General features: G+C 44.2%; 1 protein-coding gene across 1 annotated transcript in view; it reads left to right on the forward strand.

Annotated features, from left to right (window-relative positions):
* LOC138680259 (excitatory amino acid transporter 5-like) overlaps positions 1-17,971 on the forward strand; it is a 1,936,174-nt gene that overhangs the window by 1,683,738 nt on the left and 234,465 nt on the right. Inside the window, exon 9 of the mRNA XM_069767861.1 lies at positions 11,083-11,217. Within this exon, the coding sequence (XP_069623962.1) occupies positions 11,083-11,217 (135 nt within the window). The remainder of the gene's footprint in view (positions 1-11,082; positions 11,218-17,971) is intronic.

Below are 17,971 nucleotides of genomic sequence, written 5' to 3' on the forward strand. Positions count from 1 at the left end.
TTCTGAAAGAAGCAGGCTGTTGATTAACGAGCCACAATCATTTTAATCAATCATGAAGTCTAAATCGTATGATGCCGTATTAGAAAAACAATATTTTACAAGCAAGGCACCCGGATCATTCTCGGGTATTGACAAATTATTTAGAGCTGCAAGAGAGCGCGGAATAAAGAAATCTGATGTGATTGCTTGGTTGAATAAGCAAGACACCTACACGCTACACAAGCCTGCTAGAAAACGCTTTTTGACAAATAAAATTTACGTCTCGGCCATTGATGCGCAGTGGCAGGCGGATCTCGTAAGTTTAATTGACTATTCAAGGGAAAATGATAATGTCAAATACATCCTGACGGTGATTGATGTTCTGTCGAGATACGCATGGTGCGTGGCCTTGACAAACAAGACAGGCGCTAGTGTCGCCAGATCGTTCAAATTAATATTTCAAAATGATAAGCGCATACCGAAGAAACTGCAGACGGATCGCGGCAAAGAATTTATAAATTCATCACTCAAGCAACTATGTAATACGCACAATATTCATCACTTTTTTACAAACAATGATGTAAAAGCCGCTATGGTCGAGCGTTTTAATCGCACATTAAAAACCCGTATGTGGCGCTATCTTACGCATCATAATACCTTTAGGTATATTGATATTTTACCGGATTTGTTGCATAGCTACAACCATACGTACCACTCAACGATCTGCTGTAGTCCCGCGTCTGTGTCAGAGAGAAACGTGATGCAAATCTGGCGCAATATTTACAGTTCTACTATTACTAATAAACCGATTAAACCGTCTTTAACGGTTGGCTCTCATGTCAGAATATCGCGCTATAAGTCGCCCTTCTGTAAGGGCTATGAGAAGACGTACAGCGGAGAGATTTTTTTAATTACCGCCGTCTCCAACAAATTTCATAAACCCCTTTATAAAATCAGTGATTTAGCCGGGGAGGCTGTAGAGGGGTCATTTTATAAGGAAGAGCTGCAAAAAATACCTAAGGATGAGGATCGTGTCTACAGAGTAGAAAAGATTTTGAGAAAAAAACGTGTCAGGGGTGTGAGTCACTGCTTTGTCAAATGGCTGGGCTACCCCGAAAAATTCAATAGTTGGATCCCGGCCTCGGAGTTGACAGATATATAACAATGGAAGCGGGCTCGTTTTTCGTGACATTACCCAGTAATTCGTCAATTAAAATGTACCCCGAAAACACAATATCGGAGTACAATACCAAGTTAGCGCGGGCCGTTCATCTTTCAGCAGATTATGAGGTGGCGTTAACGGAAATACAGTACCCCCATACGTGGAACACGTTTGATGCTTTTGAAGGGAGCTTCTACGCGGCTAAACACGGCGAACCGTTAGTACAGTATCACATAAAATCAGGATTTTACTCGTCCATTCCTAAGCTAGTTGGCGCGGTCAATGCCCGAATAGAAGCACTGTATTTATCTACGCCGGCCTACAGAATACGGTATGATGAGCTACGCCGCGAGGTGATCCTGCCCGACCCATCCCCTATACAGTTTGCTCTGGGTACTAAGCTAAAATTTATTTTCGGACTGCAGACCGTCGATGACTCCCCCGTTGCTTTAATGCCGTGGAATCGCCGCTTTTACCCCGATTCAATGGCTGGTTTTTATTCGCTTTTTGTATACACTGATATAATTCAACATCAACTTGTAGGTGACAGTTACGTTCAACTGTTACGAACCGTAGAAGTTAGCGGCGATGATAATGATATTGTCACGGTGCGCTACTCACGGCCCGATTACATACCGCTGTGCAAGCAACACTTTGACTCCATAAACATTACAGTCATGTCGGACCAGGGCACGCCTGTTAAATTCAGATACGGCAAGTGTATAGTGCGATTACATTTTAGACCTCGCCAGCATTGACACGATAAAATGCTGTCTCAAAGGGTGTATGGAGATCCTGCTGTTTATGCCCGCTACTATACTGCCCAGTCGGGGCACGGGCTAGAGGGATTCCGCGGGAGCGAGTACATGTATGGCTCTGGCCTGGCAGGGCTATTTAAAGGCTTATTTCGTTGCGCCGTGCCGCTTTTCAGAAAAGGCTTAGAATTAGTAAAACCACACGTTCGGACGGCTGCCCGGAACATCGCTGCAGATGCCGTGACATCAGCATCGAGTGCCCTTATGAAAAGGATAAATACACCAACCCAGCAAGACGGCTCTGGGATAATCTATGTTGCTAAAAAAGCCCAAAAAAGAAAGAGGCGCGTTTGCCCTCCTTTACCGCCGATGCTCATGAATAAAACTACATCCAAGAGACGACCCAGCCAGAAACGAGTAAGACACTCTGCGGACGACATCTTCTAATCAGTTATCATGGCTTTCCTGAATGACGCTTCTGTAGAGTGCGCAAAATCTGAACTGGATATTTTTGCCGTACCACCGACTCAAACAAGTATCGAGAAATCTCTATTTGTAGAAGTACAGCCGGTTGCTGCTCTGTCAGACAATGGACCGTTGGAGTTTTACATATCTGGTAGCGGCGATTATTATTATGATCTGAACAACACGCTGCTGTACATAAGCTGTCGCATCGTGAAGCAGGATAATACGGCCATCGCCGATGGTGCGCGTGTGGCGCTCATAAACTACCCTCTAGCCACTCTTTTTAACCAGGTCGATATTACTCTGGGCGACCGACTTATCTCACAATCGGACAATCTCTACAGCTATAGAGCGTACATAGAGACCCTTTTAAATTACAGTTCACAGACGCTGGCATCACAATTTACAGCCGGTTTGTTCTATAAAGACACTGTGGGGCATCATAATCACAGGCGCCTGGATGGCGCAAATGCGGGATTTATCAAAAGAGCGAGTGCCGCTTCTCGCTCAAAACCCATCGACCTTTTGGGCCCCATTTTTGGGGATATATTTAACCAGCCAAAGTTAATATTGAACGGCCTTGACCTTAAGGTTAAGCTGTCAAGAAATAAGGATACTTTCTGCCTCATGTCCGCAGAAGCCGAGCCGCTGAAGGTACAAATCTCGCAGGCGGCTCTCTATGTGAAAAGAGTGCAGGTATCTCCGGCTGTCCGAATCGGCCACAGCCAGGCCCTCCTAGCCGCAACAGCCAAGTACGCTGTTGACCGAACATGCCTGAAAGTGTACAGCATCGCCGCAGGGACACGGATCACGAACCACGAGAACCTCTTCCTAGGACAGATACCAAAAACTGTTATATTGGGGTTTGTAGATAATGAGGCCTTCAGCGGTTCTTATACAAAAAACCCACTGGACTTTCACCACTACCACGTCAACCACGCGGCATTATATCTGGATGGTCAGCAGATACCCGCGAGGCCTTATAATCCTAATTTTAATGATGATTTAGCCATCAGAGAGTATATGGTGCTTGCCCATATATCGGGCAAGCAAAAGGCTGATTGTGCCATGGCGATAGATCGTGAAGAATTTATGGCTGGCTTCACGCTATTTGCTTTTGATTTATCGCCTGATCAAGAGCCTGGAGGCCATTTCTCGCTCATTAAAACAGGTAATCTGCGTGCTGAAGTCCGCTTTGCGCTAGCGACACCCCACACGATAAATATGATTGTCTTTGCAGTCAACCACACCATTCTGGAAATTAATAACAGGCGAGAGATCTTGTACGATTTTAATTAAGCAACGATGGACAGTCTGCAGCTTACAGTTGTAGCGCGGTCCGATAATTATACAGACCGCATATTCGCCGGTGTGTTTCCGTGTGATTTTCTTCCGGAAGAAAGAGTGACTCAGAGACCCGCGGCATATATTGTGAATACAGACCCGGCAAATCAAGCTGGTCGCCACTGGATATTAATCGTACTCTGCGACGATAAGACGGGCATATTTTTTGACAGTTACGGCTTCCGTGCGGACAATATTATCTTTCCACGCGCTTTTGTGACATTCCTGAACAAGAATTGTTATTCTTATTGTTATCAGAGCGCGCAAATTCAGGATTTGTATAGCCATGTATGCGGTCATTATTGCATATGTGTATTATACCCTTTAGCGCGAGGCTTTCCATTTAAGAAGGTTTTACAACATTTCACGTCTGACTTGCAGAATAATGATCGAATCGTATCAGGTTTTGTGACATCAAGTGTCGTTATCAGATACCGCAAAGATGCATTTGTCAGCATCATGCTGTTAGCTAACTTAAAATTTGAGATGCTGTTTTATTGTGAGAAATAAAATCTTTTTACATTTTTACAATATCGTGTCTTTGGTTTTATATTCGTATAAAACACACCGCTTCTTACTTGCGTGTGTTGTAATATGGCCACATACATAATGTGCACATGACCCGCAGATAACCCTACATAACCCTACAGGTACAAACAGAAAATCTGTCTTTTCTGTTTGTGAAAAGGTGACCCGCATTTAGTTAATGGTCAGTAGAGACACAAATAACTTTTCTGTTTGTGTAAATAAGGTGACCATCATTTAGTTAATGGTCAGTAGAGACACAAATAACTTTTCTGAGAAAGGTAGAGACACAAATAACTTTTCTGAGAAAGCGAATACAAAAACAATTGACCTAGGTGTTATAAACCACTGCCCCGCAGATAACCCTACATAACCCTACAGGTACAATACAGGTACAAACAGAAAATCTGTCTTTTCTGTTTGTGTAAATAAGCATTTAGTTAATGGTCAGTAGAGACACAAATAAACAGCTTGGTGTGTTATAAAGCAAAAGTTCTGCACTATATGTGTAAAGCATATTATATATATATATATATATATATATATATATATATATAAAGGACCCCTCACAAATAAACAGCTTGGTGTGTTATAAAACAAAAGTTCTGCACTATATGTGTACGCTGTGAATAAAACACAGCTTACAGAATCAAGCTCGAACATCTAATATAAAACAAAATACGGGGAATAATATCAAACTGCAGCAAATTAAAATATATCAAACTATATCAAAAGGGGGAAATCAAACAAGGAGGGACAGCTGGATACCAGCCGTCAGACAAGGGGAGGGGAGGGGTTACATATTTTGATACACTTTGATAGGGGCGGGGCACCTGTCAGATTGAGTTTGACGAAACCACCCGATGCTACACTACTTAGGTACACTGTGTGTTATCAAGACCATAGTCAGCGCAGCCATCTACCAGGAAATTTTAGAGCACTTCATTGCTTCCCTCTGCAGACCAGCTTTTTGGAGATGGAAATTTAATTCTCCAGCAAGACTTGACACCTGTCCACACTGCCAAAAGTACTAATACCTGGCTTAAAAACAATAAAATCACGTGTGCGTGCTTGGCCAGCAAACTCTCCTGACCTTAACCCCATAGAGAATCTATTGGATATTGTCAAGAGAAAGATGAGAAACCAGACCTAACAATGCAGATGAGCTGAAGGCTGCTATCAATGAAGCCTGGGCTTCCAAAACTCTTCAGCAGTGCCACAGGTTTATCGCCTCCATGCCATGGCGCATTGATGCATTAATAGATGCAAAAGGAGCCCCGACCAAGAATTGAATGCATTTACTGAACATACATTTCAGTAGGGCAACATTTTGGATTTAAACAAATTTTTAAAGCTGATTTATACAGTATTCTAATTTACTGAGATAATGAATTTTGGGTTTTAATTGGCTGTAAGCTATAATCATCAACATTAACAGAAAAAAAACACTTCAAATAGATCTCTCTGTTTGTAATGACTCTATATAATAAATGTTTCACTTTTTGTATTGAAGAACTTAAAGAAATTAACTTTTTGATGATATTATAATTTTGTGAGATGCACCTGTGCATACATTAATTTTGTTCATTTCATTAATCCAGCTCAAATAAAATAAAACCTTAAAAATTTTAAAATTAACATGTTCTCATTTTAACAGAAAAAATTCTTAGAACATAAACATACACTCCCTGACAGAAGTTATGTCACTTATCCATGTTATGTAAATAAAAGCTTATAACCTGACATTAAATTCATCCATTGGTTGAATAAATTATTCTTTTGAAAGCTGAAACCCTCCGAAATGTGGTTTAGGTTAAGAAAATAATTTGGCATCAATTTATTTTCTTGATCTAAACCACATTTCCGAAGGTTTCAGCTTTCAAAAGAATAATTTATACAACCAATGGATGAATTTAACGTCAGGTTATAAGCTTATATTTACATAACATGGATAATCGACATAACTTCTGTCAGGGAGTGTACCTCCCAATTTTGATTCCCCTATAGACACACCCACACTTCAGACATTTAATACTTTATTGTCACATCCCTGCTTTCTCCTCTTGGGTAACTGAACTGGTCTTTGCCAGGTCCTCTGCCTTCAGGCTATATATATATGCTAGCCACCTTAGGGAGAGACCCAAGTTGGGCTAAACGATCGTCCCGCTACATTGAGCCCAACTTGGGTCTCTCCCTAAGGTGGCTAGCATATATGTATCGCTTGCTCACCGAGCCCCACTCCATACAGCCAACCAATTCCAGCCCTGTGCTGATGAGGGCCTAAAGCCCGAAACACGTGTCCACAGGTAGGAATTGGTTGGCTGTGTAAATTTAGAAACTAATCCGCAGCATTGCACGCTTGGCGGTTCCAAGCGCTGTGGATTAGACTGGGGTGGAAAGAGATGATTTGCATAGCTCCGCCTACTGCAAAGGATTCTGGGTAAACCTGCTATTTTTTGTAGTATGCTGCTTGCAAATACTTTCCGTTTCAGGAAAGCATCCACTATGTAGTTCAGGCTATATGACATTTTTGAAGATCATTGAAGGACTTTCCAGCTCTACCTAAACAGGATGGTAAAACAAGGACCTGTTGATTCTTTGCTGCACTATTAATCTGATAGATATTTAATCTGACTTTTGCATGTCCTTACTCAGAGAGATCACATAACTGTTTCAAAGCGGCTTATGATCCATGTAGACCTGGACATTTGTTTATCTGATCACTACATTTATTGTGTCCTGTTGTCTCAACTGAGTTAGATTGATTGCTAACGAGCTTTCACGCAAAAAAAAAAAAAAAAGGGAGATCTAAGGGCTAGCCTTCTATAAATGTAGACTTAGCTTGGGGATGCATTCGTGCAGGGGTGCATTCGTGCACTATTATTCGTGTATTTTTATTCAAAGTACTTTTTTTCTAAGTACTCGACAGTTATGACATGGCAGTTAGACAGGGCAGGAGACAGGTAAGACAATCTAAATCTAATCCATATTCACTTGAAACAGCACAAATATTCACCATATTTATTTGTATAATCTATATCCTGGCTGCTGCATTCACTCACATTCACCGCCCTTGCATTAACTCTCTACACTCCATCCATATCGGCCCCTCTGTCCTTGCCTCTCCTATATATAGCACTCATGCTCTGTTCACATTGCTTAACAGCGCAGATCCATTCAGTCCCACCATCCAACACAAGAGACACTCTCACAAATCACTTAACCATCTGCTCACTCTATCCTCCTTCTCCTAGTCGCTGGAGACATCTCTCCAAACCCCGGCCCCCCATGTTATAGCCAGTCAAACCTCCCAATTGCTACACCCAGAAACCCCTCTAACCTTATTAATATTCCCTGCATGCCTTCTGTCTCTTTGAATTGTGCCCTTTGGAAATCTCGCTCTGTGTGTAATAAACTCTCCTTCATTCATGACTTCTTCCTTTCTAATTCTCTTAACCTCCTGGCTCTTACTGAAACCTGGATCCAGCAGTCAGACACCACCGCTGCTGCTGCTCTTTCATATGGTGGACTACATTTTTCTCATACCCCAAGATCGGACAACAGAGCAGGTGGAGGCGTTGGTCTGCTCCTTTCACCAAAATGTACTTTCCAAGTTATCCCCCAAGTATCCACACTTGTCTTCCCTTCCTTTGAGGTCCATGTGGTCAGACTCTACGTCCCCTTCTCCATGCGAGTGGCGGTGGTGTATCGTCCTCCCGACCCCTCTCATCAGTTCCTGGATCACTTTGCCACCTGGCTTCCACACTTTCTCTCCTGTGACACCCCCACCCTTATCATGGGTGATTTCAACATCCCCATTGCCTCTCCCCATCTGCTTCTCACCTTTTATCTCTATCTTCCTCTTTCGGCCTCTCGCAGCATACTAACTCTCCAACACATGAAGATGGAAACTCCCTTGACTTGGTCTTATCCCGGCTTTGCTCAATGGATGATTTCACAAACTCCCCTCTCCCACTCTCTGACCACAACCTTCTTTCATTCTCTATCAAGAACTGCCATCCCGCTCAGGTCACCCCCACTTTCCACACTTATAGAAACATACAGGCCATTAACACCCAGAAACTTATGAAGAACTTGCAGTCCTCATTGGCCCCAATCTTCTCCATCTCATGTCCTGATTCTGCTCTGAAGCATTACAATGAAACCCTGCAAAGTGCTCTGGATGAAGCTGCTCCTCATATACATAAAACAACTCGGCACAGACGGCAACAACCGTGGCACACGCTGCAAACACGTTTCCTGCAGCGGTGCTCCAGGTGCGCAGAACGTCTGTGGAGAAAATCTAATCTACCCGAAGATTTCATCCATTATAAGTTCATGCTAAAGACATACAATTCTGCCCTTCACCTCTCCAAACAAACCTACTTCAACACCCTCATAACCTCCCTGTCCAATAACCCTAAACGTCTCTTTGACACGTTCCAGTCCCTACTCAACCCAAGAGAGCAGGCCCCAACCACGGATCTCCGTGCTGACGATCTGGCCAATTACTACAAAGAAAAAATTGACCACATTCGACAGGAAATCATCTCCCAATCTCTTCATACCATGCACTGTCCTCCCTCCCCCACTGCATCTAGTTCACCTTCTGACTTTGAAGCAGTTACAGAAGAAGAAGTAAGCAGGCTCCTCGCATCTTCTCGCCCAACCACTTGCACCAGTGACCCCATTCCGTCACATCTCCTCCAGTCCCTTTCCCCGGCTGTCACCTCTCACCTAACAAAAATATTCAACCTTTCCCTCACTTCCGGTATTTTTTCCCTCCTCATTTAAGCATGCCATCATACATCCATTACTTAAAAAACCATCCCTCGACCAAAACTGTGCCGCTAATTATAGACCTGTCTCTAATCTTCCCTTCATCTCTAAACTCCTCGAACGCCTGGTCCACTCCCGTCTTACTCGCTATCTCTCAGATAACTCTCTTCTCGACCCTCTTCAATCTGGCTTCCGCTCTTTACACTCTACTGAAACTGCCCTCACTAAAGTCTCTAATGACCTACTAACAGCTAAATCTAATGGTCACTACTCCATGCTAATTCTCTTGGATCTCTCTGCAGCATTCAATACTGTGGATCATCAGCTCCTCCTCGGCCTCAAGGACACCGTTCTCTCCTGGTTCTCCTCCTATCTCTCTGACCGATCCTTCACTGTATGTTTTGCTGGTTCCTCCTCCTCTCACCTTCCCCTTACTGTTGGGGTTCCTCAAGGATCAGTCCTAGGCCCCCTCCTCTTTTCGTTGTATTCTGCCCCTATTGGACAAACAATCAGTAGATTTGGTTTCCAGTACCATCTCTATGCTGACGACACCCAATTATACACTTCTTCTCCTGATCTCACGCCTGCCTTATTAGAAAACACCAGTGATTGTCTTACCGCTGTCTCTAACATCATGTCCTCCCTCTATCTGAAACTAAACCTGTCAAAAACTGAACTCCTCGTCTTCTCTCCCTCTACTAACCTACCTTTGCCTGACATTGCCATCTCCGTGTGCGGTTCCACCATTACTCCAAAGCAACATGCCCGCTGCCTTGGGGTCATCCTTGATTCTGACCTTTCATTCACCCCCCACATCCGATCACTGGCTCGCTCTTCTTACCTGCATCTCAAAAACATTTCTAGAATTCGCCGTTTTCTTACTTTCGACTCTGCAAAAACTCTTACTGTTTCACTTATTCATTCTCGTCTGGACTATTGTAACTCTCTACTAATCGGCCTCCCTCTTACCAAACTTTCCCTGCTCCAATCTGTCCTGAATGCTGCTGCCAGGATCATATTCCTCACCAACCGTTACACCGATGCCTCTACCCTGTGCCAGTCATTACACTGGTTACCCATCCACTCAAGAATCCAGTACAAAACTACTACCCTCATCCACAAAGCACTCCATGGCTCAGCACCACCCTACATCTCCTCTCTGGTCTCAGTCTACCACCCTACCCGTGCCCTCCGCTCCGCTAATGACCTCATGTTAGCATCCTCAATAATCAGAACCTCCCACTCCCGTCTCCAAGACTTTACACGTGCTGCGCCGATTCTTTGGAATGCACTACCTAGGTTAATACGATTAATCCCCAATCCCCACAGTTTTAAGCGTGCCCTAAAAACTCATTTGTTCAGACTGGCCTACCGCCTCAATGCATTAACCTAACGATCCCTGTGTGGCCTATTTAAAAAAAAAAAAAACAGGTTCCTCGCATTATGTTCTCATTCACTTTATGCAGTTAATAGCCCTCTGTGTCTGTACTGCTATGTAGTATGTACTTAGGCAGTTAACTGGTTCATGCAGCTTTACATGAACACCCGAGCCTTACACTATGGCCGGTCCGAATAACTATAGCAATTGTTACCATCCACCTCTCGTGTCTCCCCTTTTCCTCATAGTTTGTAAGCTTGCGAGCAGGGCCCTCATTCCTCCTGGTATCTGTTTTGAACTGTATTTCTGTTATGCTGTAATGTCTATTGTCTGTACAAGTCCCCTCTATAATTTGTAAAGCGCTGCGGAATATGTTGGCGCTATATAAATAAAAATTATTATTATTATTATTATTATTATTATATTCAATTGTATTTGCATGCTGAGGACAGGGATGCAGTTGAAATCAGGAAAGCAGCACAGCTCTCCAAATTTGATACTGTTTTGCAGAATCCAATACAGTTGGGAGGTATGAAATACCGTAAATCCTTGAATCAATGGCCTACTTTCAGCAATCTAGATATACAGTACAACCAAGGTGATGATAAATATATGCAATTATTTAGGAATTCTGATTCTCTATTTCTGATTATTTTATGTATGCATAATTGAGTAAAGTATTCAATGTTTTACAGCATAACAGCAACAGCAGCAAGCATTGGGGCTGCAGGAATTCCACAGTCTGGATTGGTCACCATGGTGATTGTGCTCACATCAGTTGGTCTACCTACTGATGACATAACACTGATCGTTGCTGTCGACTGGGCTTTGTAAGTTATTCTCATAAGATGATGTTCAAAGATTGCATTTAGCAATGGTTAAACCCTCATCTTGCATTATTAACCCCTTTCTTCCAAATCTAGTTTTAAAGTTCCTGGCATTTTAAATATTGTCATTTGTCACTTTATGTATTTGTAACTTTGGAAAGTTTTTCCAGTCAAAGCGATTCTGAGACTGTTTGTTTTTTCATGCCACATTGTCTTTTATGTTAATGATAATTTTGGGTTGATAAGATTTGTGTTTATTTATGAAAATATTTGCAATTTGTAAAGGACGTCGAAAAATAAGCAATCTTCATGCTTTGAAGTTTTATGCCCTTAAACCATAGTCACACCACACAAAATAGTAAAAAAAAATATTTTATGTCTACTTTGCCTGCATCATTTTTCAATCTTACTTTTATTTTGTTAGGATTTTAGACGGCTTAAATGTTTTAGCAGTAATGTTTCAAACTTTCTATTTAAAAAAAACTATTTTCTAGGGACCGATTCACTTTTGAAGTGACTTTAATTGGTCTAAATTTCAGAAAACCCCCAAACAAAACAGTATTGATCATTGACTTTGGCATCTAAAGTGTTAAATGGCCACGGCAGGTGCTAGTAATAAAAAGCTGAAACCACAGTTGGTTATTATTATTTATTTATATAGCACCATTAATTCCATAGTACTGTACATTAGACGGGGTTACATCAAAATACAAATATCACTTACAGTAAACAAAACTAACAATGGCAGACTGATACAGAGAGAAGAGGTCCTTGCCCTTGCAGGCTTACATTCTACAGGATTATGGGGAAGGAGACAATAGGTTGGGGGTTGCAGTAGCTCCAATGGTGTTGAGGTGGCCATATGGTCATAATAGGTTGTAAGCTTCTTTGATGATATAGGTTTTCAGGTTGCATTTGAAGGATCCAAAAGTGGTGGATAACCAGACGTGTTGTGGCACTGAATTCCAGATGATGGGGGATATTCGGGAGAAGTCTTGAAGGCGATTTGGAGAGGAGCGAATAAGCGTGGAGGAGGGAAGGAGGTCTTGGAAGGGCCGGAGATTGCGTGAGGGAAGATATTGAGAGATTAGTTCGGAAATGTACGGAGGAATAAGGTTATGGATAGCTTTGTAGGTTAGTGTTAGTAGTTTAAACTGGATACGCTGGGAAATTGGAAGCCAGTGAAGGGATTTGCAAAGCGGGGAAGCAGGAGTGTAGCAAGGATAGAGATTAATTAGTCGGGCAGCAGAGTTAAGCATGGACTGGAGAGGTGCGAGAGTGTTAGAAGGTAGGCCACAGAGAATGATGTTGCAATAGTCGAGGCGGGAGATGATTAGGGCATTCACAAGCATTTTGGTAGAGTGAGGTTGAGGAAAGGACGGATTCTGGAAATATTTTTGAGCTGGAGGCAACAGGAGGGCAGGGCAGAGTCAAGGGTTACTCCGAGGCAGAGGATTACTGGGACAGGGGAAAGTGTGAATTTATTTATTGTGATAGATAGATCAGGTAGGAATAGTATGCAAGATGGAGGAAATATAAATAGTTCAGATTTGTCCACATTGAGTTTGAGGAAGTGAGACGAGAAGAAGGAGGATATGGCTGATACACTCTGGGATTCTGGAGAGCAGAGAGGTGACATCTGGGCCAGAGAGATAGATCTGAGTGTCATCAGAATATAGATGGTACTGGAAGCCATAGGACTTTATGAGTTGTCCCAGGCCAAGGGTATAGATTCAGAATGGGTCCTAGGACAGAGCCTTCAGGAACACCAACAGAGAGGGGGTGAGATGAAGAGGTAGCATGGGAGTAGGAAGCGCTAAATGTGTGGTTGGTGAGGTATGAGGAGATCCAAGATAGGACAAAGTTTTTGACACCAAAGTAAGAGAGGATCTGTATTAGGAGGCAGTGGTCAACTGTGTCGAAAGCAGAGGACAGGTCTAGAAGGAGGAGTATAGAGAATTGTCTGTCAGCTTTGTCTGTAAGTAAGTCACTCATAAGTTGGGTCAGGGCAGTCTCAGTGGAATCGTCGGGATGGAAGCCAGATTGGAGGTTGTCAACCAGCGAGTTAGATGTAAGGTGAGAGGAAAGTTCAGCATGGACGTGCTGCTCAAGGGGTTTGGAAGCAAATGAGAGCAAAAATATGGGGCGATAGCCGGACATAGCGCGTGGGTCAAGGGAAGGCTTTTTGTGGATAGGCGTGATTGTGGCATGTTTTAAAGCAGAGGGGAAGGTACCAGAAGTTAGTGATAGATTGAAGAGATGGGTTAGGGATGGGATTATCGTAGTGGTGAGGTTGGGGAGGAGATGGGATGGGGTCAAGTGCACAAGTGGTGAGGTGTGACTTGGAGAGAAGATGAGCAAGATGTCCTTCAGTGATTTTGGAGAGTGAAGTTATGGGGTTAGGGCATTGGTCTGGCATACAAAGGTGTTGCGGTGGTCGGACAACAAAGAAGATCGACCAAAGTCCTCAGCAGAGATGAGGGAGGTTGGAGGGGGCAGTGGTCTGCGGAGGAGGGAGTTAAAGGTGTTGTTTGGGGTTGTGGGGTAAGGAAGATACAAGGGATGTAAAGTAAGCCTGTTTAGCGGAGGTGAAAGCTGATTTGAATGCAAGTGTTGCTTGTTTGAGTGCAGTGAAATCATCTTGCGAATGTGTTTTCTTAAAACACCGTTCTGAAATTCTGGATAGTTTCCAAAGCTTTTTAGTGATACAGTGACCTAATAGAGTCAGAGAGTGTGCGAGTGTCTAGATGTGCAAGGTTTCTGCAGGGGTGTGCATGTTGCTGGACATAGGAGACAGGTGTGGAGGACAGTCCGCAAATAGATGAACAGCGCTTCAACCAGGTGTAGGAATATCAAAATAGAGTATTTATTTAGCCATGATACAGCAACGTTTCAACCAAAATATGGTCTTTTTCAAGCATGAAGGGGTGGAGGACAGTGATCAGAAAGTGATTAGATGGTGGCGAGATAGAGGGAGCGGGGAGGCTGTGAAGTTAGATAGGGAGCAGAAACAGGTGAAGACCAGGACTAGTGTGTGTCCATCTGTATGGGTGGCTGAGGAGGACCACTGAGTAAGTCCAAAATATGAAGTAAGGGACAGGAGTTTGGAGGCTGCTGACTGGTGGGTGTCAATGGGGATGTTGAAGTCACCCATGATGACGGTGGGAATGTCAGAAGATAGAAAGTGAAGAAACCAGTTGGAGAATTGGTCAATAAAGGCAGTGGTCGGGCCCGGAGGTTGGTATATGATGGCAATTTGGAGGATGGAGGGAGAGTAGATGCGGACAAAGTGGACTTCAAAAGAGGGGAGGATAAGTGAGGGAAGAGGTGGGATTGGGTTAAAGGTGCAGTTAGAAGAAAAGAGAAGGCCCACTTCTCCACCATGTCTGTTGCCAGGGTGGGGAGTGTGGGTGAAGTAGAGGCCACCGTAACATAGCACAGCAGGGGAGGCTATGTCAGAGGGTGTTAGCCATGTTTTGTTAAGGCCCAGGAAGGAAAGATTATGAAGGGTAAAGAGATTGTGAATCACATGGGGTTTAATGCAGACAGAGTGGACATTCCAGAGTGATTCAGAGAGAGGGAGCAGGGTGGTGGCCGCCAAGGGCATGAGTTTGAGGTGGGCAAGATTTTGAGTGTTTATATTGGGTTGGGAGCGATAGAAGGTGTGGAGATATGTCACCAGCAGTGAGGAGAAGCAGAGAGAGATAGAGCAGGTGGCAGAAGAAGTGTGGGCGGCTTATTTTGTGTTTTTAATTTGGAGAGATCTGAGGTTGAGGAGCAGGTCATCGGAGGAGGTCAGGTGGGGAGGCAAGAGGGAAGGAGAGATTATTACTTGGTTAGAGGGTGCTGGGGTTTGGGGATGGCGAAGGAGAGTGAGGAGTAATGGAGCCAAAACTGTTAGAGTGTATGTCAGCTTGATAAGAGTAAGTGTGGAGGAAAGAGACAGAAATTTAGTATATTTAATAACCGTGGTTACTTAGGCCTACCTTCTGTTCACTTCTGGCTCATTTCCAGCATATTTCTGCTGTATCCTTTTAGAGACGGACCACGGTCAAAACAGACCTGCGACTCTGAATTTATAGCAATCTAAGTTCACATGAAATATGCCAGGTGTGATTAGGAGGCAGGGTGTTATGAACTGGTGATTCAGAAACACAATGGACCTGGTGGTTAAGAGCACACAAAGTGACCTGATAGTTACGAATAACATAGGACGAGCTCTGAGACGTGGGAACTCTGCTGACCGCAATCCCTAATCCTATCACACCACACTAGAGGTAGCCATGGAGCGCTCCTGACCAGACCTAGGCGCCTCGGGCACAGCCTGAGAAACTAGCTAGCCCTGAAGATAGAAAAATAAGCCTACCTTGCCTCAGAGAAATTCCCCAAAGGAAAAGGCAGCCCCCCACATATAATGACTGTGAGTAAAGATGAAAATACAAACACAGAGATGAAATAGGTTTTAGCAAAGTGAGGCCCGACTTACTGAATAGACCGAGGATAGTAAAGATAGCTTTGCGGTCAGCACAAAAACCTACAAACAACCACGCAGAGGGCGCAAAAAGACCCTCCATACCGACTAACGGCACGGAGGTGCTCCCTCTGTGTCCCAGAGCTTCCAGCAAGCAAGAAAAACCAATATAGCAAGCTGGACAGAAAAAATAGCAAACAAAAGTAACACAAGCAGAACTTAGCTTATGCAGGGCAGACAGGCCACAAGACGATCCAGGAGAGAGCAAGACCAATACTGGAACATTGACTGGAGGCAAGGAACAAAGAACTAGGTGGAGTTAAATAGAGCAGCACCTAACGACTTAACCTCGTCACCTGAGGAAGGAAACTCAGAAGCCGCAGCCCCACTCACATCCACCAGAGGAAGCTCATAGACAGAACCAGCCGAAGTACCACTCATGACCACAGGAGGGAGCTTGACCACAGAATTCACAACAGTACCCCCCCTTGAGGAGGGGTCACCGAACCCTCACCAGAGCCCCCAGGCCGACCAGGATGAGCCAAATGAAAGGCACGAACCAGATCGGCAGCATGAACATCAGAGGCAAAGACCCAGGAATTATCTTCCTGACCATAACCCTTCCACTTAACCAGGTACTGGAGTTTCCGTCTCGAAATACGAGAATCCAAAATCTTCTCCACTATATACTCCAACTCCCCCTCAACCAAAACCGGGGCAGGAGGATCAACGGATGGAACCACAGGTGCCACGTATCTCCGCAACAATGACCTATGGAATACATTATGGATGGAAAAAGAAGCTGGAAGGGTCAAACGAAAAGACACAGGATTAAGAACCTCAGAAATCCTATACGGACCAATGAAACGAGGCTTAAACTTAGGAGAGGAAACTTTCATAGGAATTTAACGAGACGACAACCAAACCAAATCCCCAACACGAAGTCGGAGACCCACACAGCGCCTACGGTTAGCGAAACGTTGAGCCTTCTCCTGGGACAATGTCAAATTGTCCACTACATGAGTCCAAATCTGCTGCAACCTATCCACCACAGTATCCACACCAGGACAGTCCGAAGACTCAACCTGCCCTGAAGAGAAACGAGGATGGAAACCAGAATTGCAGAAAAACGGCGAAACCAAAGTAGCCGAGCTGGCCCGATTATTAAGGGCGAACTCAGCCAAAGGCAAAAAGGACACCCAATCATCCTGATCAGCCAAAACAAAACATCTCAGATATGTTTCCAAGGTCTGATTGGTTCGTTCAGTTTGGCCATTTGTCTGAGGATGGAAAGCCGAGGAAAAAGACAAATCAATGCCCATCCTAGCACAAAAGGCTCGCCAAAACCTCGAAACAAACTGGGAACCTCTGTCAGAAACGATGTTCTCCGGAATGCCATGTAAACGAACCACATGCTGGAAAAACAATGGCACCAAATCAGAGGAGGAAGGCAATTTAGACAAGGGTACCAAATGGACCATCTTAGAGAAGCGATCACAAACCACCCAAATGACCGACATCTTTTGAGAGACGGGGAGATCCGAAATAAAATCCATAGAGATATGTGTCCAGGGCCTCTTCGGGACCGGCAAGGGCAAAAGCAACCAACTGGCACGAGAACAGCAGGGCTTAGCCCGAGCACAAATCCCACAGGACTGCACAAACGAACGCACATCCCGCGACAGAGACGGCCACCAAAAGGATCTAGCCACCAAATCTCTAGTACCAAAGATTCCAGGATGACCAGCTAACACCGAACAATGAACCTCAGAGATAACTCTACTCGTCCATTTATCAGGGACAAACAGTTTCTCCACTGGGCAACGGTCAGGTCTATTAGCCTGAAATTTTTGCACCACCCGCCGCAAATCAGGGGAGATGGCAGACAAAATTTCCCCCTCTTTGAGAATACCCGCCGGCTCAGGCAAACCCGGAGAGTCGGGCACAAAACTCCTAGACAGGGCATCCGCCTTCACATTCTTAGAGCCCGGAAGGTACGAAACCACAAAGTCAAAACGGGAGAAAAACAGCAAACAACGAGCCTGTCTAGGATTCAACCGTTTGGCAGACTCGAGATAAGTCAAGTTCTTGTGATCAGTCAAGACCACCACGCGATGCTTAGCTCCTTCAAGCCAATGACGCCACTCCTCGAATGCCCACTTCATGGCCAACAACTCTCGATTGCCAACATCATAATTACGCTCAGCAGGCGAAAACTTCCTGGAAAAGAAGGCACATGGTTTCATCACCGAGCCATCAGAACTTCTCTGCGACAAAACAGCCCCT

This window comes from Ranitomeya imitator, chromosome 1 (genome assembly GCF_032444005.1).
Source record: "Ranitomeya imitator isolate aRanImi1 chromosome 1, aRanImi1.pri, whole genome shotgun sequence".
In the NCBI taxonomy this organism is placed as follows: Eukaryota; Metazoa; Chordata; class Amphibia; order Anura; family Dendrobatidae; genus Ranitomeya; species Ranitomeya imitator.